Here is a 26206-nt window from a genome sequence, read left to right as displayed (position 1 = left end):
GATGAGTCCTGAGGGGTACATGCACTGATAGATATTAAATTTATAACAAAGTGATAAAAATTAAGGCCAAATGGTATGAGGGCAACAGGAGATAAAAATAGCAATGTAGCAGAATTCAAAACTGAAGAGAGGCTAACATACACAGGAATTTTGTCTCTCATAAAAGGGGCATTTTAATGTTTCTGGGGTATTTCTTTATTCCTTTGTAAAAATCCCTTCCTTGTACAATAAAGCAAAATAAATTCCAGAGCTAAACATTAAACAATGAAACTAAAATGAGTTAGAACAAATATGGACAAATATTTTGGAACCTCAGGAGGGCCTTAATACACTGCTGAAGGCAAAAAACATGAACAAAGAACATTTTATTTTATTTTATTTAAAGATTTTATTTATTTATTTGACAGAGAGAGACACAGCGAGAGAGGGAACACAAGCAGGGGGAGTGGGAGAGGGAGAGCAGGCTTCCCCCTGAGGAGGGAGCCCGATGCAGGACTCGATCCCAGGACCCTGGGATCATGACCTGAGCCGAAGGCAGACGCTTAACGACTGAGCCGCCCAGGCGCCCATGAACAAAGAACATTTTAAACAGACTATAAAATAGTCAATAGCTTTGCCTGGCAAGAACACCATAGATGAGGCCCTCTGAGACAAATATTTACAATATGTATGACAGAAGAGTTTATATATAAACATTTCTTAAAATTCAATAAGAAACAGATCTCGTGATCTTTCCTTGGGGCTGCTTAACAAATTACCACACTGGGTGGCTTGAAACACAGAAACTTATTTTTCACAGCTCAAGATGGTACAAGTCTGCCCTCTCTCCCAAGGGGACAATCCCTCCTTGTCATTTCCAGTTTCTGGTGGTTCTGGGCATTCCTTGCCTTTTGACTGCGTAATCTCTGCCTTGATTTTCTCATGGCTTTACTTCTGTGTCTGTGTCTTCTCTCTTCTGTGTCTTATAAGGACGCTTGCCATTGGATTTAGGGCCCACCCACATAATCCAGGATGATCTCATTTTAAGATCCTCCATTTAATCATATTCTTTTCCAAAAAGGTCACGTTCATAGCTTTTTGGGGTTAGGACATTTTTATATCTTTTGGGGGCCACATTAAAACCACTGTGTATACCTCAATACACAAATGGGCAAAAATTGAATAAAAAGGGGGTGCCTGGGTGGCTCAGTTGGTTAAGCGTCTGCCTTCAGCTCAAGTTGTGATCCCAGGGTCCTGGGATCGAGCCCCGCATCGGGCTCCCTGCTCCGCGGGGAGCCTGCTTCTCCCTCTCCCTCTGCCTGCCACTCCTCCTGCTTATGCTCTCTCTCTCTTTATAAAATCTTTTTAAAAATTGCATAAAAAGCATGTTAATATACTTAAAATAAAAATTTCCAGGCTCTCTGAATGACTTATTACTTAAAAATATGCAGATATACTAAATACTCTATTTTTGTAGCAAATATCTCATAAGAGATTACATTTTGTAAACTTAATTTCGGTTTTTGATAGACTTGAAATACTGTTTTTCATTTAAAAATACTATTTTAATGTAATGTGTTTAATTCTGCCTTTCATCCTGCTTCTCTCAATTAATTCTAATTAGTGAGTTTTATGGTGTTTTTTAATAGACATGTTAGAATTTAGATTTTTTTTTTATTTGACAGGAAGAGAGAACACAAGTAGGCAGAGTGGCAGGCAGAGGGAGAGGGAAAAGCAGACTCCCCACTGAGCAGGGAGCCCGACATGGGGCTCCATCCCAGGACCCTGGGATCACGACCCGAGCCAAAGGCAAACGCTTAATGGACTGATCCACCCAGATGACCCTAGACATGTTAGAATTTAAAAGGATCTTGGCATTTATTTTAATACTGGACTGCTCGTTGGTGTCCTGTTGAGAGTGGGGACATTCTGTTTTTAGGAAAGTTTGGGAAATGGTTGGATAACACATGTGAACAAGGGTCTTTACAAAAAGCTTGAACTGTGACACTTCTAGAGAAGGACCTATTTAGTATGAGACAGATACTTCCCAAATTTATTTGACCATAGAACTTTTTCCACTCAGAGCTCCTTGTAGGTCCACATATTACAGACTGCACTTTGAGGGAAATGCTGATCCAGGCAAGTCCCTCATGATGAAAGGGGCAGTCAGAGAGTTGGCTCCCTTACACTGCTTATGTCCTCATTCAGTAACATTGCTTTATAGCTTTTTATTTTACTAAGTTCCTGTTTTCAGGGAGCTCATGTTCTAATGGGGAAGACTGTTGTGCTCATGGCTTACCATCATGGAAGACATGATTGAATGCCTGGAGGAAACCAACTGTGCTTACCTGGGAAGCTGTGATTAGGTTAAGCAATAATGAAAGGAAATCACTCAAAGAATGGGAATTTACACGTATTTACACATAAATTTAAAGGTTTGGAGGACAAGCAGCATCCTTAAATAAAAGTCTAATGTCAAAGATTTGGACAGGCTGGGATGATGGGTCAGTATATATTCCTTTATCTCAGATGTCCTCTCCTCCCTCCCGAAAGCTTCTTTCCAGAATGTTGTCTTGCTGCAGATATGCATTTCTGCATTTTAACTCCAGTCACCTTCAAATAGTGTCTCTATTGCACAAGGTTAGGCTATGTGAAGTAGAAGTGTAGATACTCTTACATAATACTTAGAGCTCCTACAAGGCCATGTCCATCGTCTCATCTTTCTCCACCAAAGTCCAGAGGTCAGCTATGCTGTTCTTTTTTGTTGACAGTTACTAGAAGGTCCAGAGGTTTCAAACCTGTGCTGAATAAGCATTTCAACCAATGTTTTCTGCCAGAATAAGCATCTTCATAATCTAGCTGGTTTTCTGCACCATTATCTGTTGCACTATGTTCTTTTAATAATCACCAGAGCATTTTATTCAATGTAAATTATGCCTCAATGAAATTGTAAGCCTTTTAAAAAAATCATTATCTTTAGACATGTGAAACAGCCTTAATAAAGAGGTATCTAGTTGTTTACAATCAGCCCTACTTGCAGTGTGGGTGGTGAATACTAAGTATTGCCTTTCTTTCTGACACGAGTCATAGATTAAAGTGTATATTAGTTTGGACTAATGCATTATAGAGTCCCTGAAAACATTTCTGGACTTGTTGCAAATTTTAATGTTCATGTCATTGGCTTTTTGTTTTAATGAAGCTCTGTTTTGTGGCATTACTATAATGTCATCACATGTCATTAGTTTTATGTTCTATCTCATAAGAGATAGAAAGTGATAAGGCTCTCATTGGGGTGGCTGGTGTGCTCTGTTACTGTCCTGACCAAATTATATAGCACTGACTTAAGGCGAAGCATTATTATTCCCCACTTCTTGACTTCCACTCAGGTACAGGGATTTCCACTGCTTCCCAGGAGAGACAGATGTGGGAAAAAAAACCACTTGCAGCTTCTCCCTTTACCACCCACGCACATACCCTGACTCCTCCCCAAGAAAGAAGGAGCAATTTCTCTGGCAAACTGGGGGAAAGACCTTGGCCTGCTGGCCTCAGCCCCATGGAGGTGCTTACCAGGTCTTCTACTCCTGCAGCATGGAAAGTTCCCTGGACAGCCTTCCCTCCAGGAAGGAGTCCTTCGTGGTGCAGAGTCCCAGGGCTGGGAAGAAGGTGTGGCGTCGGGGATAAAGTGTGGGTGTGATTCTCCAACAGCTGCTAACTGATCACAATTTATCTCCTCTGTTGAATGTCTCCTTTAGATCTGAACTTAGGAGGGAAAGGGGGTTGTTAGATAATGACCCCTCCCCCCAAGCCCAAAGTGCTAGAGACCTGCAAGTACTTTTGAGCATTTCTATCATCCAGGCATGGGAGGTGGGGCTGTCCTCTGCCCCAACTTTGCAGTTTCAGATCTCTGTTACCCTCATGGGCTCCCATTTCTACTAATTGCTGGTAGATGCAGTGTAGGTGATTGGGCTTTGGAGTAGGCTTGTGTAAGTGTGAATTCTTACTGGGCAGATTTCAGTTTTCCCACGTGTAAAATGGGAAATTTATTTAAATTTTTTTTATTTATTAAAAATTTTAAGAGCATATGACCATTGTTAAGATTCTTGTTGTGTGATAATACCCCTGAAGTGCTTAGCACAGGGCCGATGTAATAGTGGGTGAGCTCTTATAATTGCTGTCATTACTCTGTGCACAATGGCTTCAAAGCTGCATAAATAGTTATTAAAATGATGGACTTTCCCAGCATCCAGAAGATCCCAGAAGGTTTTGGTGAGGATGCACTCTCCCACATCTTTTGATGATGGTGGTGATGAGAGGTAAAACAGAAGGAAGGACTGGAGGTTTGGGGACAGTGTGGGGAAACTGAGAGAAACATCTGTGTGTGTGTTGGGGAGGGTTGTTCCTGACGGGAACACGTGTAGGATGGTTTTGATATAGTATGTGGTGTGAGTGAATATATGCTGTGTGGCATGAATCATCAAAGGAAAAAAAAAAGAACTGAAACTCTATTTTGACAGAATAACTCTCATTTATGTGTATAAATTATTATTTGTGCAAAATGATTGTCACACACATGGAAATAGAGCTGATTTGTGCATGTCTAAATACATCAGATAAACTGTGCTGTATATATTATTTGGTTGTAACAGCCACTTCTGTAAATACAGGTTTTAACCAGCTCTGGGTCTTACTGCTTAGTATGATTAGCAGGGCATCTAAACAAGTAGCTATTAAATGCTTATTGTAGGAGATCCTGTGAATGTTCTGCCTAGATACTCTTGGATCCCCTTCATTGTCTCCGCTCTCCTCCCCTGGCTCCAGTGGGCCTTTGCTTCCACCAGCCAGCATCTGTATCCCTTCAGAGGACTGTTCCTGGACCCTGGGAACTGCCTAGCTTTGGGTGCAGAGAGCTGGAAGTGCCTACAGTCCATCCTTACCCCGGGTGGCCCTTAGCCAACAATGGGTGGGAGTGGGAGTGTGAAAGCCCCGTACCTTTGCCTTGAGTGGGAATAACTCTGAGCGGAGGCTGAAGCTCACCCCCCAGGACCCTGCCTAAAACTGCTGTCTAGCCTCAGTTGTCCCCTCCTTTACCAGCTCCTCTTAATAAATGATTTGCCCCCTATTCCTTATCACGGGTTCTGTTCCTAGGGAAACTGAATTAAAATCAACTAAATATATGTCAAATTTTCTCCTGGACACAGAGTAAACACCACTTATTAATCCTCCCAACACTGCCAGGTGGTTATGTCGTTATCCTTATTTCACAGAGAAGTACACCATCTTGAATTACAGGGAATGGGCATCTGCACTTGACTGGAGGCGGTTGGAGGTTCATTGCTTTGCCTTCTTTCCTGCCCTTCTTGGCCACGGACATCTTATTTAGAATGACTACAGGATTATCTTTTGAAGTACAGCCACCATGTTGGGATGGTTTATCTGAACAAACAAGACCATATTTTGGAATTATTATCTATATAAAACCTATCACGAGTGAAGATATCACAGTAATTCCCCTTGTTTCAGAACCTACAAGATGATTTAGGCAAGAGGCTATAAAGCAATTTTTGTGTAGGAAACCAAGGTATCAGAATGACCAGGAAGCATGCTACTGCATTTCCTAAGACCTTAGCAAGAGCACTGGGTGAAGCAGAGAGGGGTAAGGGGCAAGTCTTTGGAGTCAGACACATCTGGGCTGGAGCCCCAGCATCTCCGCTGACAAACATTGTGACCCTGGGCCAGTTATTTAATCTCAATAAGCCTTAATCTTCCCACCTGTATAATGGAGACTATAATACCTATTTTGGAGGATTGAAGTAAGGATTAAATAAAAAAATTAAGAAATGTATATAGAGTTCTTGGCACAATGTCTGGCATAGAGTACATACAAAATCAAACTGTTTTTATTAAAATGATGTCTGGCACATATAACTCAAAGTGATTCACCATGAAACAGAGGTATATCATTTGAGTCTCTGAGCCTCTATCCTCAAACTCTTTTCCAACTGCCTGCTCATCTTTTCTTACTCAGCTCATGGATCCTCCCATCTCTCCCTGCCCCTGACTCTCAGCTCTCCAAAAAAAAAGAAAGAAAGAAAAAAAAAAAAAAAGAAAAAGGACATACAGAAAAACCCTCTATTAAGACATTTGGCAAAAAGGCTTGTAATCATATGTTTATTTTAATTTCATTTTGCTGTCTTCCAAAACACAGGGCTGTGCAGAACCATGCTTCTGTTTGCCTCCTGGGCGTTTGTAGTCATTCAGTGGTAACATGAAATGCACAGTCCATTTAGAAACAAACATCTTTTTGTCTTTATTGCTGGGTTTGTTTGTGATGTCTGAATGAGCCATTTAAGTATATGTTTGTATAGCTACTTATCAAGTGTTTTATACTGGGTAGAAAAAGAAGGTAGAAATGGCTATTATGTAACTCATGGTTTGCAATGCTGCCACAGAGTAGAGCTTGGGGAGTTAATGATGGAGGAGAGTGACTCTCACCTTTACATTATCTGTCCACAATGGTGGGCCACCAGAGGAGACAGCACAGTGGACAAGGGAAAGATCAGTTACCATGTGTTCAGCCCGAATGTAAGCCAAGACATAGGGTGATCTCCGTGAGACAGAAAACCAAATGGTGGGTCACGGGAGATTCTGGTACCCAAGACCGCAGTTAGTTGGAGTGCCAGTAGGACAAGGGGTGTGTGTGTGTGTCCAGAGATGAAGAAGGTAGAGACAAAGCTTGGAGTACTTACAGGGTGGGGTTGTGAAGGGACATGGCATGTGGCTTACCTGTCCCTGCTAGCCTGGGGGTGGCCTCTGAAAGGACAGACCCCGACTAGACAAACCATATGTTCCAATTCAGTGTTTATCAAAGGTATCTGAAATCATTTGATGAACTCTGCCCATGTCCCACTGATATGATGGTTATGCTAGGGGGAAATACTCAGTTGCGGTTTTGGGTGCCATATGAATCTTTGTTATTTATTGGAAGGAGATATAATGAAAGTAGAGGGGAAACAAACTTTACAAATATATATATATTTGTGATTCAATAGCATCGTGTATAGGGCTGCTTGCCTGCAATTTTGTGTTTTTTTTCACTATTAGGAAATAAGGTCAGACAGGATTCTTCTCATATTCTGGTTTTACCTTTGCAGTGTGTGTATGTCTCTGAGCAATACTATTTTTCTCAATCAGAGTATATCTTTATAATACTTTCAAAATGTGTTAAATGTACTTTTAGAGGTGCCAGATGTCCTGTTTTACTCTCTGGGGGAATGCCTGTGTATTCTATCAAAGTTCCCAGAGGACAGAGTCCCTTAAGCACCAAATAATAATAATAACAACGGTAAAACCCGTAAGAATTCCAAGCGCCAGTCACACCTGAGCAGAGAATCATTATCCGGTGTGCATGTGGACAGTGAGATCAAAGAAAGGAAACGCTAATTCTGTGTCTTAGTCTGAGGGGGCAGTGAAAAGAGATTGAGAAATAAATGGTAAAAAAGACAAGAAAGGAATACGAAATATTTTGTGTGGTTTTTCTTCTTCTGCAGTTCTCTTCTGACCCCAAAGTGGATGATGCAGTCCGGGCCGAACCACTGATCGGAGTCTGAAGAATTCCCATCTTCACGTTGGCCATCGGTTGAGATAAGATGCAAGACTCTTACAAGGATAGGACTTCATTGATGAAGGGCGCCAAGGACATAGCCCGAGAGGTGAAGAAACAAACAGTAAAGAAGGTGAATCAGGCAGTGGACCGGGCCCAGGATGAATACACGCAGAGGTCCTACAGTCGGTTCCAAGATGAAGAGGACGATGACTGTTCCCCGCCGGGAGAGACCTATAATGGGGAGGCCAATGATGATGAAGGCTCCAGTGAAGCTACTGAGGGTCATGATGAAGATGAGGAAATCTATGAAGGGGAGTATCAGGGCATCCCCCGTATGAACCAAGGGAAGGACAGCATTGTGTCAGTAGGGCAGCCCAAGGGGGATGTGCACAAGGACCGGCAGGAGCTGGAGTCAGAGAGGAAAGCCGATGAGGAAGAACTAGCCCAGCAGTATGAGCTGATAATCCAAGAGTGTGGTCACGGCCGTTTCCAGTGGGCCCTTTTCTTTGTCCTGGGCATGGCCCTGATGGCGGATGGCGTGGAGGTGTTTGTTGTCGGCTTCGTGTTGCCCAGTGCGGAGACAGACCTATGCATTCCAAATTCAGGATCCGGGTGGCTAGGTGAGTACACCGTGTCCGTGAGACAAATTCTGAACCTGGATTATTTGTTGAGCACAGTTAACAAATAGAATAGATACTTTTCATCTAGAGCAGTGCATTTTTTTCCCAGTACTTTGTTATGAAAAATTTTAAACATACAGAAGAATCAAAAATATTGTACAAGGGTGCCCATATATATCTGCCACCCAGATCCTATAGTTAACATTTAATACCATATTTTCTTTATCATCTATCCATCCATCAATCCAACTTATAACATTATGCATTTCAAAGTTAGGGCAATAGATTTTAACTTACCATACTATAAATGTTTTATTGGTTTCTCCTTTATTAACATCCAAAGATATGCCTTTGGAAGTTAATAAAACTATTATATGAAAACCTATTTGAGTACTTTCCTAAATATAGAGGTTAATTCTATAAAACTCTGGCAAATGTGATTTCAAATTTCAAATTTTATGTGTAATACTACGATTTAAATACTTTGGGGACCCTGCTAATTTTTTTTCTATAATCTATGTGTATGTTTGCTTGTTTATTTTTTTTAGTTAGTCTTATTCATAGATTTTCTCTAGATGACTTTTTCTTTTTCAAAGTTCATGCCTTTGTGCCTAAACTGGAAAAACCTCCTCATATGATTTTAAAGTCTCTTTCAAATCCTATTAATATCTAAATTATATGTGTAAAAATAATATGACCTCTCTATAAAATATCTAATCTAGATAGCAGATTTGATTTTTGTTTTAAAGTTACCATGGGGCACCTGGGTGGCTCAGTCGGTTAAGCATCTGACACCTGATTTTGGCTCAGGTCACGATCTCACATCGGGCCCAGTGCTGGGCGTGGAGTCTGCTCGGGATTCTCTCTCTCTCCTTCACCCTCACTCCACCCCTCCCCCTGCACATGCTCACGCACACGCTCTCTAAAATAAATAAGTAAATTAATTAATTAATTAAATTAAACAAAATTAAGTTACCATGCCCTCAAGGTTCACATTGTTACGAAGCCTTAGTTAACATTCCCACTTATTTCCCTCGCTTGATCTCGCCACCCTGATCATGACCTGAGCCGAAATCAAGAGTTGGACTCTTAACCAACTGAGCCACCCAGGCACCCCAAAATGCCATTTTCTAACCTGCTCTGTGATGTCGTGAGAGAGATAATCGTGAATGAGAAAAGGATCTTATTCTTTTAATAGTTGTTTCTTTATATGAGTTCCTCCTAGCATCTCTTTCTTTAGCCAATTAACTGAGTGAGATAGATCCATGGAAGCAGAGTGTGAGGGAGAGGGGGTGGGAATGGGGCATATTTTGCATGTTTTTGCTGGTAGACTCATCTATGTGTTCAGCCATCAAAATGCAGAACATGATTCAGAGGAGGGTCCTTAGTCATTTGTCAGATTGATCATTTCAGTGTATCGCTTGTGTATCTAGCACTGTATTTTGTCTTTGTTTTTTTCTTTTGGTGAGCAGATATAACTATTGTAAGCCTTGGCATCAAAATATTGATCAAGATTTTGCAAAAGGAACACATCAGCAGAACATTTTAAGAAGCTAGATCCTTAGAAATACATCCACACACATATTTAATAATTGCAAGGTTGATTTTAGGACAAACATCTTTTCACATTGTGATCCTAGCTTTTATATTGGAAACATTTCAGGAAAATCTAAACTAAGCTTGCCCTTGTGCCTCTATCTTCTTGGTGCTGAATGGAAGCACAGTATTGTCCATGGTTCTCTTATCAGTCAGTCCATCCCAGAAACCTACAAACCCCAATGATGTTAACACACCCCTAGGTGGCACCCAGAAGTGTAGAGAATGCTGTGGAACAGTCGAAGCCCAGATATTTTCATCTTTCCACAAATGTTGACTGCTTTAGTGAATTAAAAATGTGTCCCCAGGAGTGTATGGTTTCACTCAACGTTGCGAGCCCTCAGCAGAAGCATTTTAATGGTTTCATAACTGTGCCTTCTGGACTTGCATTTCAATTATTTTGCCATTGTAATTTCACTTATAATTGCATTCTAACAGTTTTTTTAGACAGGCATTTAAATTGTTTTGCCATTTTCATTTCATCGAATAATAGCTTTGTAATATAATTACCACACTAAGTCACAGCAGTGGGATCAAAATACAAGAAAGATGCATGACCCATGTTTGGGGGTATTTAGGGGATATAGATTTGCAAAATAATTTCTCATTTGCTACTGAGCATTGTGTCATTTTCTCAAGGAAGACCAGGAATGAAAAATATGAACCAATTTATGTCTCAGTTATTTGGGAGATAGATCATCTCTTGGTGTTTGCAAGATGATTGACTTAAAGGGAGTTACGAGCATCCTGTGTGTGCGTGTGTCTATGTGTATGGTCTGTGTATTTATATAACATTGTTAATGGGCTGGGAGAAAGTTAGAGTAAATATTTAATTATCTAACAAGCTGCTCTTTGAGGGGGTAAATGCAGTCACTTTAAGATAATCCATGTTTTATTGCCGAAGTGTATTTATTGAGCACTTATTATGTGCACAGCACACTGTTACGACAGGTGATAATAGGACAAATAAGGACAAGGTTTCTATATCCAAAGAAGTTACGGTCTAGTACGGAGAACTCACAAATGCCTGCAGGTTAGCGGTACAAAGAAGCAAATATCGATAGCTGGAAGAGAGGTGTAAATAAAGAGACTTGAGGCTGAGAGACCACTGAGGGGTTAGGACCTCACCAACGCGGCGGGGAAAAGGCAGGGATTTAAGAAAGGCAGGGTTCCAGAGGGCGGAGTCAGCAAGGATTGGTCCTCGATTAAATCTGATGGTGGAGCAAGTGGACAGCTGATGAAAAGAAGGCGATTCATCAAATTGAGTAATGCAGAGGACAGGTTTTAACATGAGGAAGAAGGATGAAGGGTTGGCTTTAGACTTCTCACTATGAGATCCTTGGGGGTGTCCAAAGAGCCCCGTGGGCTGCTCTCCATTTGGGCTGAAGCACAGTTGGTTTGTGAGCCATCTCATTTACGATGACCCTGCCAGTGACCTTAACCAGGGGGCCGGTGCTGTCCTGCAGAACGCCGTTTACGGGGCTGGTGGTGAGGAGGAGGACCGGGAAAGAGAAGCCGGAGCAAGAGGAGCGGCCAGGAGAGCGGGGAGGCCTGGAAGTTGCAGGGAAAGGAAGAGATGTGAAACTCTTGGGTGCTGCAGGGTCATGCCGGTAAGGTTGCAAAGGGTCTCTCGGTTCAGGCATTGAAGAAGTTCTTGGCTGTGCAAACGGCTCTTGAGACGAACCTAGTGAGCAAGGCTAGGTGAATGAAGGGTTCGGTAGCTAAAGAACAGCACAAATTTTTAAACATCTTATCTGGAATATCAGTGACTTCAGCTGCCACTCTGGTGTTATATTAGGTTCTGTGTTGAATTAAGCAGTATTTATGCAGTGGCTTTATGTGGGGGGCGTGGCCCAAGGTCCTTTAAGGGAGATTGAGATGAGTAAGGATTGGTTCCTATTATCAAGGGAGATCATGGTATTTCCCAGCTGTCGGTGTCTTAGGGATTTAGGCAGACCCTGTCATCTTTTTTTTTTTTAATTTTATTATGTTATGTTAATCACCATACATTACATCATTAGTTTTTGATGTAGTGTTCCATGATTCATTGTTTGCGTATAACACCCAGTGCTCCATTCAGTACGTGCCCTCTTTAATACCCATCACCAGGCTAACCCATCCCCCCACCCCCTCCCCTCTAGAACCCTCAGTTTGTTTCTCAGAGTCCATAGTCTCTCATGGTTCCAGACACTGTCATCTTAAAAGTGAGGGGAGGAGCCCTGGGCATGTGGGCGACTTGCCTAGTCCAGGGCTGTGTATTGGGAGAGGCAGACTGTGGAACACACATCCTAGCTCCTCATCCCATGTTCCTTTCTAGTTCTCTAACGTTTTCATTTGAAATCCTCTCGATTGGGTTTACTCTTAGGAGAAGACAATATTCTCAATTACTGGCAGAAATATACCACTCTGGTGTCTCAAGAGATGATCTAAAATTCACTTTTTGTTTGTGGCCTCCAACAGTGTAATCACCTGTTGGTATTCGATCTTTTTTGTCCTTTTCAAAACCCTAATAGAGGATATCGCCTAGTTTTGCTTTTTGTTTTCTGTTGTTGTTGGGTTTTTTGTGTGTGCGTGTTTATAGACAGTACATAATGGCAACAGTCACAAATGAGAATTAACATGTGAAATCAGCCCATAGTACAAAGTCATCTTAAAGAGGCAGAGTAGTAGAAGTTAAAATAGAGGGAATGTAAACCCCATGGGACCAGGGCTTTTTGTCTGTGTTGTTAACTACTGTCTCTCCCCTACCCAATCAGTTCCTGGTACTTAATAGAACCTCAACAAATATTTGAGATTTGAGATGACCATCTGTGAGATTATTAACACTTTGAGACCTCACTGAAGATACTGATATATCTGAAGTAAGAATGTGTTGTTTCGAATGGGACTTCATGGTTGGTCGTGGAAGACCAACAGGAGAGAAAGTTGGATGCAGGTTGGCAGTGCCCTCCTAAATGCCGTCAGGGTTGGTATGCCCTGACCTAAAAATTTTAACCTATGTGTTTTTGGGACGACATGTGTCCCTATTTTAAGGAAGACCACATTAGCCTGGAGTCTGGGGAGACATGACTCCTGTAGCAAAGACCTTTCATTCTAATTCCATGCTCCATAACACTTTAAAGATTTCAAATTGAGCTTTATTTAGGGTTTTCCCATCAGGAACGTGCTTGCCGAAGGATGCCAGTCTTGGCAATTCTGGTTTTTTGTTTTAATTAACCAAATGTCCATTCTGGTGTTTTCTGTCTGTCTTGGTGAGGTTGACTACTGGGAGTCTGCTCCTGAAGATGGATCTGTTTAGGATGTGCTGTTATGTCCAGGTCTGGAACATGGAGGACCCAGGTCCAGAGTAGGACTGGATGGAAGTAGCTAGCACGTGGAAGGCCTACCTTGGTGGTCCCCTGGGTTTCCCGGAGAAATATCCTATTGTAGTACATACGGGTTTTCCTTTAGACCATCCACAATATTGGCTGGTCAGTTGGCATACTGGGCAAAAACGGAGGTAGACCATGAACATCAAAGCATTAAGAATATATTTGTACATATGAATGGAATTTTACTTGACATTTTTTTCAGTTTTGGAAACTCTTGGAAGTATAAAAAAGGATTTATAAATAATTCTAGAATATAGATTTTTGTAAATCTAGAATATATTTTTGGCTAGATATGGAGCAGTGATTTTCATTTTAGTCAATACTTGGCTATTGACTGTATCTTGTCAGACTATTTGGCATTTGTATATCTTCTCTTGACAACTATAATGTTCATGCAACAAAAATTTATTGAGCGCTTACTATGTGACAGGCGTGATTTTAGACTCTAAGTATTCCTATTTACAATGGTAAAAAGAACAAACAAATCTCTAATAGACCTGGAATGTGTCTTTTAACCTTTCTTTCTATAGCTTCTACCTAGCTCCTACCTACCTTTTTTACTTTGTTTGCCACTTATAAAAAGGGTGATTTCCTTGAAGGCTGAGATGGATGGATATGACCTGAATTCTCCCCAATTTCTTTCTCCATCCCTCCATGCACTCCTTTATTCTTTTAGGTATTAACAAAGGAAGATATATTCTTTTGAGATTTCTAGCTCCTTTATCTTTAGCTGTCTATATTTAAAAAACAAAACAAGCTTCAAGTTTCTGAGATACCTTTTGCTTTAGTCCTATTGACTGCTGATTGCCACTAAACTGCAGGCAGATTATAGAAACTGGCTCAGTGTTCATTGAATCAGTCCTTTTATTCAGTCTGTATCACCCATTCCCAGTGCTGTCAGGTAGACCATTGGTAGACCACTGGTAGACCAGTATATCCAAGCTGATAACAAAGTGATGAAGTCGTAGTTTTAGTCCAAGCTTTGATCTTTCAGCATCTGGGTATACTCTATATATTTTTCTCAGCTTTATTGAGAAATAATTGGCATACATCACTGTATAATTTTAAGGTGTACAGCATGATGGTTTGATTTACATGTATTGTGAAATGATGACCATACTAGGTTTAGCTAATGTCCACCTTCCCATAGATACAATAAAAAGAAAAGAGAGAGGAAAAAAGGCAAAAATTTTTTTCCTCATCATGGGAACTCTTAGGAATAAGAACCCTCTTAGCAACTTTCCTAGGCAGTTGACTCTTGAACAAAGTGGAGGTTAGCGGCGCTGACCCTCCGCACAGTCAAATTCCCCACGTGACTTCACTCCCCCAGAACTTAACTACTAACAGCCTGCTGTTGATAGGAAGCCTTACTGGTAACATAACAGTCTATTGACCCATATTTTGTATGTTACATGTATTATGTACTCTATTGTTATAATAAAGTAAGCTAGAGACAAGAAAATCATAACAAAGAGAAAATACATTTACTGTACTGTACTGTATTTATCAAAACAAATCTGTATATAACCCACATAGTTTGAACCCATATGGCTCGAACCTGTGTTGCTCAGGGGTCACTTGTGTATCATAAAACAATGTTAGCTAGAATCATCATTTTATACATTACATCTAGTACTTACTTATCTTACAGCTGGAGGTTTGCCCCATTTGACTGCCTTCCTCGGTTTCTCCCTACTCCTCCTCCCCCTCTGCTTCTGGTAACCATAGCTCTGATCTCTTTTTCTATGTTTTTTTTTTTTAGGTTTCGGGTATTTGTTGTTGTTGTTATTTTTGTTTTACATTCCACATATAAGTGAGAGCATACAGTGTTTTTCTTTCTTCATCTGGCTTGTTTCACTTAGCATAATGCCTTCAAGGTCCCAACATGTTGTTGCAAATGGTAGGATTTCCTTGGGTTTTTTTTTTATGGCTGAATAATATTCCAGTGTGTGTGTATGTGTGTGTGTGTGTGTGTGTGTGTGTGTGTGTACACCATAACTTCTTTATCCATTCACCCATCAATAGACATTTAGGTTGTTTCCATGTCTTGGCTATTCCAAATAATGCTGCTATGAACACGGGAGTGCGGGTATCTTTTCAGTTAGAATTTTTGTTTCCTTGGGATATATTCCCAGAAGTGGGATTGCTGGATCATATGGTAGTTCTATTTTTAATTTTATGAGAATCTCTATATTATTTTCCCAGTGGCTGTACCCATTTACAATGCCACCAGCAGTGCACAGGGTTCGCTTTTCTCTCCATGCATGCTAGCACTTGTTATCTCTTGTCTTCTTGGTGACAGCCATCCTGACAGGGGTGAGGTGATATCTTATTGTGGCTTTAATTTGCATTTCCATAATGATTACTGATGTCGAGTATCTTTTCATATACGCGTTGGCTTTTCATATCTCTTTTTTGGAGAAATGTCTATTCACGTCCTTTGCTCATTTTTTTTTTTAAGATTTTATTTATTTATTTGAGAGAGAGAATGAGAGAGAGAGCATGAGAGGGGTGAGGGTCAGAGGGAGAAGCAGACTCCCCGCTGAGCAGGGAGCCTGATGCGGGACTCGATCCCGGGACTCCAGGATCATGACCTGAGCCAAAGGCAGTCGCTTAACCAACTGAGCCACCCAGGCACCCCTTTTGCTCATTTTTAAATTGGGTTATTTGGTTTTTGCTATTGCATTGTAGGAGTTCTTTAAATATTTTTAATATTAACCCCTTATCAGATATATGATTTACCAATATTGTTTTCCCAGTCCATAGGTATTCTTTTCACTTTGTTGATGCATTCTTTTGCTGTGCAAAAGCTTTGTAGTTTGATGTAGTCCCACTTGTTTATTTTTTATTTTGTTGCTTGTACTTTAGGTGTCATATCCAAAAAAATCAAGACTCATGTCAGGGAGCTTTATTCATATATTTTCTTCTAGAGTTTCATGGTTTCAGGTCTTACATTTAAGTCTTTAATCCATTTTGAGTCAGTTTTTGTGAGTGCTGTAAGTTATGGGTCTAGTTTTATTCTTTTACATGTAAATATCCAGTTATCCCTGCACTGTTTATTGAAGAGGCTGTCTTTTCTCCACTGAGTATTCTTTGCGCCCTTGTCAAATATTAGTTAACAATATATGCTTGAGTTTATATCTGAGCTTTTGATTCCATTCCATTGGTCAATTTGTCTGTTTTTATGTCAGTACCACACTGTTTTGATGAGTATAGCTGTATAGTATAGCTTGAAATCAGGGAGTGTGATGCCCTCCTTCTTTGTTCTTTCTCATGATTTCTTTGGCTATTCAGGGTCTTTTGTGGTTTCATATGAATTTTAAGAGTGTTTTTTCTACTTCTGTAAATGTGTTCTGAATTTTAAAAGGAGGGGCTTTGTACCCTAAAAGTGTAGGCTGCAGATTTCAGGATCAGCAGCTGTGTACCCTGCCTAATCCCTTTGTCATTAACATCTGCCTTGATATCTTGAAGGGAGGTCTGACATCCACTGTGTGTGTGTGTGTGTGTACGCCCTCTGGTTCTGTTTAGCCTCTAAGCTGTCACAGCGATTCTAATTGGAATTAAAAATTATTGGCTTCTAGAGAACATCCTGTCCACCAACACTAGCAAAATCTTATTTGGATTCATTATTGCCAAATTGGAAAAGAAGTCTCAATAATTTGTTGCCATTATATTCCTGAGTCTTATTTCCTCTGGTCATTCATATTCTCCTGAGAGAAGTGAAGTTTCTAACGTCTTAGTGGAGTTGGCCCAAGTAGCCTGAAAAGATTCCTCTATCCAGAGAGTCTGTGATCCATTTCCACAGGATAGGAGTGAACAGAAACTCCATGCCACATTCCTGAAATTTGCCAATAAGCAGCATTCGGGAATGGTCAGAGTGTGATAATAAATGCCTTTCTGTCATTTGGAGGCTCGTTGGAGGTTTTCCCACAATACAGCTTTGAACCTGAAGACTGATCCTGGCATCCTGTTGCCCTATATCTCTACATCCTAGAACACTCCTGAATGAGGATTCTGATTCCATTGGTGGTCCTGGCCTTATGTATCCCGATTCAGTGTGGAACTCTCCCTGAAGTCACTGTAGAACTTGCTGATCCGTTGTCGGTTTAGAGAATTTGTTAATTGCAGGTTGGTTTAAATAAAGCAATCTGAAATGTTAATCACCTAATAACTACAAATAATTTGGGCTTGTAGGTTTGAATTCCCAAACATGGAGATGCAACCACCCCCTTTCATGGGAAATCTAACCTCTCAATATTCTTACATAACAAGAGTTTTATAGGACCTAAGCTTCCTGCAGAATGCTCCAGAGAGTAGGAAATGGTTTGATTACATTCATCTTGAAGAGTTAATCTGATAAATTATTGAAGTAAGTATTCCCAACCACATCTTTGCAAACTGACATTCTTACCTTAAACTTAGAAATTTCTTATTGGCCTTTTCAAGATTGTGAGAGAAAAAGTAAAAGAGGCCCTTGGGTATAGTTCTTATCTTCGATTTCAAAATTGAGATCTCTTTTCAAATATAAAATGATGAGGACACAATGAGTTTTTCTAATTAAATTTTTTTAATGTAAGAAATTTGCTTAAAAACAATATAATGATCTTTAAATTATTTTCACATCTCTCTGTTATTTAAATGCTAAAGATGATAAATTTTGTCATGAGTATTTTATTACATTAAAAAATGCAATCTTAAATAAGCAAATATGTCCAAATGTTGGACTATCGCTTATTTTTGCCATTAAGTTTATTTTTTCACTCTCAAGACAAAGCCTGGAAACAGGGAAGCTGACAGCTGAGAAACTGCTGAACATCCTAGTGCACGCACTTTCTGTAGCCAACTTATACTGTGGGGCTGCTATGTACAGTTGTGCAAGTTGTAACCTGCACAAAGGCACCTGGCCGGTGCTGGAATCCAGCCCTCCTTCCACTAACCAAGCCATTCGCCCTGGCTTGCGGCTGATTCCACCTGCCTGTAGAAAAAGGTTGGACTTTTGCTAATTCTTCTACTCTGAGGAGACTCTTTTTTGTCATTTATCCACCTAGATAAGCACCTTTTCCCAATTAACATAGTGAGGCTTCTGTGCTAAGAGACTCCATTATTTGGGGATATGCATGAGGTAGTGGGGAACCTGAGGAGATTCAAAAGGAGGAGGAAGATAAGAAACCAAGGTCTTACCCTTCCAAGAACTTACGGCAGATTCAAATTATTCAGAAGAAGGGAAAGATCAAAGGAAAAGCATAACCTAGGTGCAAATATAATTCAGTAAACATTCACCTAAGCAGTTATGGTTGTTGGGTGCTAAGTGTCGTCAAATTAGTATGGGCTTTATTTTAGTACATCATGTGCCTAGTCTCACCGGCTTAAAATACTTGGGAAATGTTGAGAAATGGGGGACTTTGTGTTTGTAAAGGCGCTACATTTAAGTAACTCAGAACAACAGAAGTGGAGAGACTAGATCCAGTAGGGACAACATCATTAGAGGGCTTCAATCCCTCTCCCAACCATGGGCATGCATGTATTTGTTGCCCAGAAATTGCTGAGTTTTGTTTTGGAAAAAAAAAGAATAGAGAGCACAAACCTCCTCTTCTCGTCCTCTGGAGGCAGGCTGGTGCCCCAGAGACCCTGGATGGAGATGAGAGAAACCGGAGGCTCAGAGCCCTAGGACGTGCAGAGGGGAATTTTCAGATTTGCCCTGATCTTGCTCATAGCTGGGGTTTCCTGCCAGCACTCCCTATGTGTCTGGCATCTCAAGGGCAAGAAGTGTAGCCAAAGCTAAAGTTAGCAGAGAGGGCATATTAAAGAAGTGCCGCCCCTCAGCCTCGGACGGGAGGTCCCTGGACAGAGGCCAGGATGGGGTGCCCTTGGGTGGTGGGGAATCGAGCATGTGACAGGCTTCATACTGTGTCCACTTTATCTGCCTGTCTCATCATCTTCTGTTCACAGTGCCTCTTCTAGTAACTTCGCACCATTGTCCTTAATAAATGACATCAATATAATTACCATTAAAAAAAAAAGAAAAGAAAAGAGAAGACCCTGCTTTAGGACAATGGACTCTACTAGTTATGCCTCTGCTGAGGGAGTTCTCAACCAAACAGAAGACCTCCTAGTCTGCCCTGAGGCCAGGCTGGGGCTTGGTGGAGTGGTCAGCATGCATCTATACCATCAAGTCAGCCAAGCAACATCAGAGAAAGTTGGGGTGGGAGGCGAAGAAGAGCGTCTTCTTTCCTGACACCCAGGGAAGAGCTCAAGGAAAGCAGGATGGAGTCACACCACCTGGCACTTTCGCAAGGCAAATTGCCTTGGAGTTACTAGGATGCACTTTGCATCCACACAGCACCCTTGGTTTGTGCCTGGGAGAGTTCTGTTTCGGGGCATACATAGGATCACGCTCTTAGAGGGGAAGTTAAAGGGGCTGCTTCACGTTCAGTATGGCCCTTTGTGAAGTCAGGAAGAGAAGATAAGAAAGTTGGGCATTGCTCTACTTAAGATGGGATGTTCATAAGATGCTTTCAAGTAAGTGCTGAAGCCCAGATTTCTTCTAGGATACTAAGAGTTCTGTTGTTCTTCAGAGAAACAAGCATTTGGAGAATAGATTGTAACATTTGAATGACCAAAGATCAAGACACAAAATAATTAATTCTTGATGTCTTTTGGTATTGAAATTTAGGTATTTATAATATTCAAAGAGCAGAGAAAAAGTTTTGTAAGTAAAATCATTACCAAGAATATCTCAGTCCTTGGGAGGGATTTGCGTGAACCAAAGTGAGAACGAAATGTGTGGCCCCTTTTCTACAAAGAGGCTGAGGGTGGGTAGCGTAGAGACCTGCAGTTAACCCAATTAATGTGGACATCATGTACCTACCAGAAAGGAGAGAACCAAAGGTGAGAGGCCAAGTTTTAGGCTACCGGGTAGGGTTTTAAGATGGGGTCTCTTTACCCTTCCCAATGACTAAGTGAAACCAAATCTACCCACAGTGGGTATCATAGTCAGGAGGGGGAGAGCAGGAGCTAGGGCATTTTTGGGAGAAGTTTGGCAGGGAGTGTGCTTTTACCTCCAGAATCAAGAATTCAATTTACCTCTGTGACCTTATGCTAGGACTTCCCTCCCCACACTCTGAGACCATATTCTTATAGGTTGCCATACTTGACTTCTGTAGGCTCATTCATGGCAGTGTGGCAAAGATATTTCTACCACACACACACACACACACACACACACACACCTTCTCCTGGGGATTCAGGTGGAACAGGAAGGCACAGTTTGTTCCAGCAATGTGAAAAGCAAGGTTGCTATTCTACAGGGACAGCTTCCTGACAGCAATGAGCTAAAGTGTGAGGAAGAGAGCACCTTGAGGTGAAGTCAGCATCTCCATCTTGTCAGTTAAGGGAGAAAATGGATGGACAGGAGGAAGCCACGTAGTGGTTAGCAATGTTCAGAGTTGGTAGGAAGGATGAAATTAAATAATAAGAAACCAAATGTAAAATCAAACAAGAAAAAGAAATAGAAAGTAGACCATAAAAGAAATGCTTTGAAGAAAAAAGATACAGCTTTGGTACAGGCTACAACATGGAAGAATCTTGAAAACCTTATGCTAGGGGAAATAAGCCAGACACAGAAGGACAAAGGATTGTATGACTGCAGTTATAGAAATTATCTAGAATAGGCAAATTCACAGAGACAGAAAGTAGATTAGAATTACCAAGGGCTGGGAGGGAGAGGGAATGAGGAGTTACTGCTCAAAAGTTAGAGTTTCTTGGAGTGATGAGAAACTTGGGGGAAAGATGGTGGTGATGGTTGCACAACATTGTGAGTGTACTTAATGCCGCTGAATTGTACCCTTAAAAATGGTTAAAATGGCAAATTTTGTGTTACGTAAATTTAACACAATTCAAAAGGAAAAGGAAAAAAAAACAAAACAAAACAGAAGGAAGTCGTTTTGGAGGTGGTTGGGTGCTCATAGCTGTCTCCAGAGATGAACGGAGTTCACATGCCTCCCGTGTTTGAGGAGCTGCCGGCACTAGCAGTGAGCCCTGGACAGACACAAATGTCTTCCTAGAGCAACTTCTCCAGCCCTTTCCTGCGTTTTCACAGGAATCGGGGTCCTGACGGGGCTCCCATTCTTAGTAGCAGCTGCTCCTGCTGGTAGCTTTCTTCCTGACAGATTCTAGACTAATTCTGGGCGTGGAGTTTGCCGAATGGTCTCTCACATAAGAATATTCTAGACTGCTGAATTCTCCTTGAGCTTCTTGGGGAATATTTGAGAGTGCAGGGAGGGATTTGGATGTAGATGAATTATGCTACTTAACCAACTGAGCCACCCAGGCGCCCCGATGAATTATGCTACTTAAAAATCAGAGGGGAACAAATAATATAACCTAGAATATTCTGTAGGTAATTTTTCAATAAGCTTGGGGTCAAGATAATCATTAGATTAAAATGTGCAACTTCGCTATGTAACTTGTTTGGGGAGTGAGGTATTTATTTTAGGTAAATGAAGTTTACCTCCTCAAAAGTCAAAGCTCTTCTTGTTTAAGCCTATTTCTTAAATGGAAATCAGAAGTGTTTTATATTATTTCTAAATTTATCTTCTATCATTTAAATGTGCCCTGATGGTTCAGGGTATTGATTTTTATTCTTTTTTTTTTTTTTTAAAGATTTTATTTATTTATTTGACAGAGAGAGACACAGCGACAGAGGGAACACAAGCAGGGGGAGCGGGAGAGGGAGAAGCAGGCCTCCTGTGGAGCAGGGAGCCCGTTGCGGGGCTCGATCCCAGGACCCCGGGATCATGACCTGAGCCGAAGGCAGACGCTTAACAACTGAGCCACCCAGGCGCTACTGGTTTTTATTCTTTATGTAATACTTTGGTTTTTCTTCATCCCTTTCGATCATCCTGTCGATGCTGCCACTTTTATCATCCCCTGATGTACCTGTGCTGTGGGTTAGGAAACTAGATAACTAAGGTTGTTAAGAATTATCTGTTAAATAAGAGTAAATAGATTATGAGAAGAAACTGAGTTATTGGGTAATTGCTTGACTTTATAAGTAAGGCTTTGTACCAGATAAACAGGATGTCCAGAAGCCAAGCTCAAGGTTCTGGCAGAGTAGGCATTGGAAGGACATTGCAAGTTTGGCTTTTGGTGTGTTAGTACATATCTTTCTTTTTCCAGATGCAAATAGCTCTTTGTAAATCAGGCTAGGGCTCAGCCATGCACCAGTTACTCTGGTGAAAAGTCAACTAGCTGGCTTAAATTATTTTTATGAATCAGGGCAGGGTTTAAATAAATGCTTTAAGAGTTTAGAATTAATGCGAAATAAACTTAAGTTTTTGAAATTTTAACTTCCTTATTCTTGGTGGTGTGGTCACTGCCCATGATTATGACCCCTGCATCCTCTGTGTTTCCACCCTAAAGGGTCTTTGGGATGGAGACTCTTGTCGCAGCAGCCTACTTGCCATTGCTCTTCAGATCATTCCTGGGGGAGTGGGGTGGAGGATTTGGGTCGCATCACATCGCTGATCAAAATGTTTGCTGGTTGGTCTATAGATTGCCTTACTCCTGAGTATGGTATTCCAAGCTCTCCATAACTTGGGCCTAATCTATTTTTCCCATCTTTTCTGCTGGTCACTCCCCTCTCCCAGATATTCCAAAATCAGGATATGGAGTTGCCAGATAAAATACAGGGTGCCCAGATAAATCTGAAATAAATAACAGGCAAATAATATTTTATAAAAGTATGTCTCGTGCAACATTTGGTGTACACTTAAAATATTATTTGTTTATCTGAAATTCAAATTTAAGTGGGCATTATGTGTTTTTATTTGCTAGATCTGGCCACCCTACTGGTAGTGGTGATAACAGCAGGAGGTGGAGGGATTGGAGTTTGTTCTTTGCCCTCTGTGTGTTGGGCTTCCCATCAGTCATTAAATTCACTATCTCATTTAATCACTATCACATCCAGTCTCAGACTTTGTGAATCAGTGCTAGGGGACGGCCCTGGGAACTGTATACATGTTTTATAAGCAGCCCAAATGATTCTTGTTCAGAGGAAAGAAAGTTTCAGAAACACTGTGATCTAGACCACTGCTTCTCAGACACCATGTGCAGACGTCACCTGAGGACGCAGGTTTTGATACAGCAAACCTGGGGTGGGCCTCAGGTTCCTCTGCTAGGATGAGCTGGGATCACAGGCGAGGCTGAAGGTGGCGGTTAGGAACCCCACTGCGAGTAGCGCTGTCTTAGCCTCCCGCTCCTCAGCCCCAGCCAAGCAGCCGCAGCATCCCCATCATTCGTGATAGTGAAGGCTATACGTGATACTATGATTTTAAACAATGGGGCGTGTGATAATGTAAGTGGGAGTATTTCCCTTATTCACCAATATACAGCAACGTGCATTACAAAGGAACCTTATGTACCATTTTCGAGGAAAGGTTTTCTTTCCGACAGTAAATCTCTTATCGACAGTTGAAGGATGCACATTTTTTTCTCCACAGAAATGGCTATTGACTTCTTTACCCTGGTCTTTCTTCTACCTGGCGGGGCGGGGGGGGGGGGGGGGCGCATCACAGTCCCTAACCACATTTACAGCCATGCATCCCAGAATGGTCCGCAGATGTGCAGGGCACAGTGTGACTCTGCTTTGTGGAAATAGTTTCTCAGTACCAGAGCCGTGGTGATAAAATTATAATGTGAATCCTTCAGGTTTTTCCCGCCTCCCGTGTAACATGAAATTAAATGACTTTTCTGAGTATGGCTTATTGTCTCTGCAGAATCTAGTTAAATCAGGAATATGAAAAGTACTGCTGTGTCAAAAAAAACTGATTGGAAGCTGGTAAGCGCTAACCGGACTGCTCCCAGGGACAAAGGAAAGCCCCGCAGTGGGACTCGATCCAGCTGTGAACGCACACACCCGAGCCAGGCCGATTATATGTGTGAGAAGTGGTTGGCTTCTCAGGCTCTCTGTCTGATCGTGCGGTTAGCTCCTCATTTTTCTCATTAATAGATCAGAGATGCCTTTGTGGAATGTAACCTTTCAAAATTTAGCAGTTCTCACACAGAAAGACACCAGCAGGGGCTCCTCCACTCGTTCATTCCTCACATTCTTACTGAGTTGGTGCAAGACAATTGCACCCTGTTTTGTGGGAAATATAGAGATCCACCAGACAAAAGCCTGGACACATCAAAACAGTGTGGGGACGAGAGGATGGAGAGATTAGCCAGCGGGATTAGTTAAGGAAGATTCATTTGCATTGAGTGGTCCAGCCAGTAGGTGTGGAGGGCCTGATTGTGGGTGATGCAGAGGGACTGTTAGAGGAGGGGGTGTTTTCCAGTGAATTCCTGGACCCTCACAACCCACTAGCTATGGGAGCAAGGGAGAGGAACATACCATAAGGCACTGAGGCTTCATGCCCTGGTGTTGTGTTGGGTGGGAATGCATAAAATATAAACTGTAGTTCTGGGATTGGTGGGGAGGTACAGGGAGCCTGTGTGTAGGAGGGAAGATGAGTTTAGTTATTATAAGTGCAAGAACTGAGTGTTTTAGTCACAGACTACCCTTAGCCCAGTGATCGCTGGTGCCCAGTGATTTTTTTGTTGAGTTTGAGGTGCCAACCAGACTCAAGAGAAACTGTCCAGGAGGGCATATACAAGTGCGTCCTGAGACTTGACAGGGACACTAGCCCTAGAAGTGGACATTGGAGACATCTTTGAATGGAGATGCAGAGGAGAGGATGCATGCTGAAGGGGAGATCCTGAGGAAGAGAGGGAGGCTAGTGACAGATCTTCAGCGAATGCTTAGGGGTGAGGGGAAAAAAGTCATCAATAAGTGGTAGGAAAAGTCTCAGCTGCCTGGAGGCCAAAAGCAGCAAGACGTTTAAGGGAAGGAGGTAGGCAAAACCGAGAGTGCTTTGTGGTGGTGGGGGTGTGTGGCTGAGGAAATGACATTGGCTGCAGCAATAAGAAAACTGTTCCAGAGGGTGGAAAGGACAGATGTCAGATTAATCACTGAGTTTTACTGTCTATTTTTAAAGGGAAGGAAAACAAATCAGTATTTAAAAATTGGTTCTAAGGTACTGTGGTATATTTGTTTTGGATAATGCTTCTAGTAACATAATTATACCATAGATTGGAGCAGCTGAAAAAATATTAATCCTCTCCTGCAAGGGAAAATTGCACATGTGTAGCCATTATCTAGTGCTCCTATGTCATTAGGTGCCAATAATCACACCCAGAATAGATAGAGGAGAGAAATTGGCAGACCAGGAGAGAAGTGCGTTAGCCGCTGCTATCTCATTTTATTTATTTTTCCAAATTGAAGACTGTATCAGTTACTGGTACCTCTGGATTTAACAATAAAATAAACTTTGTTGAAATGTTCGCATTTAAGCAGTCAAATAGGAATGATAAATGGTAGAGAACTGCCCGGGAGAAAGGCAGCTCCCGCTTGACCACTCCCTTGGGGTGAGCCTCCGACTCAGTGAGAGGGTCTTCTACTACTACACACTACAGCTTTGCCCCCTCGGTTTCTGCTGGATCAGTAAAGAAGCCTCCTGTCCCCTGCCCTCTCCCCACTTTTATAGTGTGATGGTGGCTCCTGCAGACTCCTACGGTACATCACAGCGTGTGTAGGATCCCTGCTCATATTTTCTCAGTCACAAAGTGATGCGTTGTTCCCCCAGAGATGCAATTTCCCTCCTCCAGGAGAAATAAATTCTTACAGTTATGACACAGAAATGTATCCCAGGTGGAATGCTGTGAAGCCAGGAGAGGTGAGAAAGCCGGGGGATGGCCAGATTCTTCCCAGTATGGGGCAGGTGCTTCCTCTGACCCCGTGGGGCCTCCTGCGCTGTTCCTGTTTAGTAAAGACCCCAGCACTTCCCCCAGCTTGGATCCTGAAAAGAGTTCCCAGGAATAGGCTCTTCCCTAAGCTTCCTTGTGTCACGTGAATTGAGTCTGGAGGCCAAGCCTAATGAAATGTTAACCACCCCCTCCTCCCTGAAATTGCATCTGCCTTTGGCTCCTTCTGGAGTCTC

General features: G+C 41.7%; 1 protein-coding gene across 5 annotated transcripts in view; it reads left to right on the top strand.

Annotated features, from left to right (window-relative positions):
• SV2C (synaptic vesicle glycoprotein 2C) overlaps positions 1-26206 on the top strand; it is a 455323-nt gene that overhangs the window by 290476 nt on the left and 138641 nt on the right. For all 5 annotated transcript variants that reach the window (XM_032404170.1, XM_032404168.1, XM_032404169.1 and 2 more), the window contains one exon: positions 7527-8202. In XM_032404170.1, the coding sequence (XP_032260061.1) occupies positions 7626-8202 (577 nt within the window). In that variant the 5' untranslated portion in view covers positions 7527-7625. The remainder of the gene's footprint in view (positions 1-7526; positions 8203-26206) is intronic.

This window comes from Phoca vitulina, unplaced genomic scaffold, assembly GCF_004348235.1.
Source record: "Phoca vitulina isolate PV1807 unplaced genomic scaffold, GSC_HSeal_1.0 scaffold6, whole genome shotgun sequence".
NCBI classification, from domain to species: domain Eukaryota; kingdom Metazoa; phylum Chordata; class Mammalia; order Carnivora; family Phocidae; genus Phoca; species Phoca vitulina.
The sequence above is the reverse complement of the archived record's forward strand: the minus strand, read 5'-3'. Positions and strand labels throughout refer to the sequence as shown.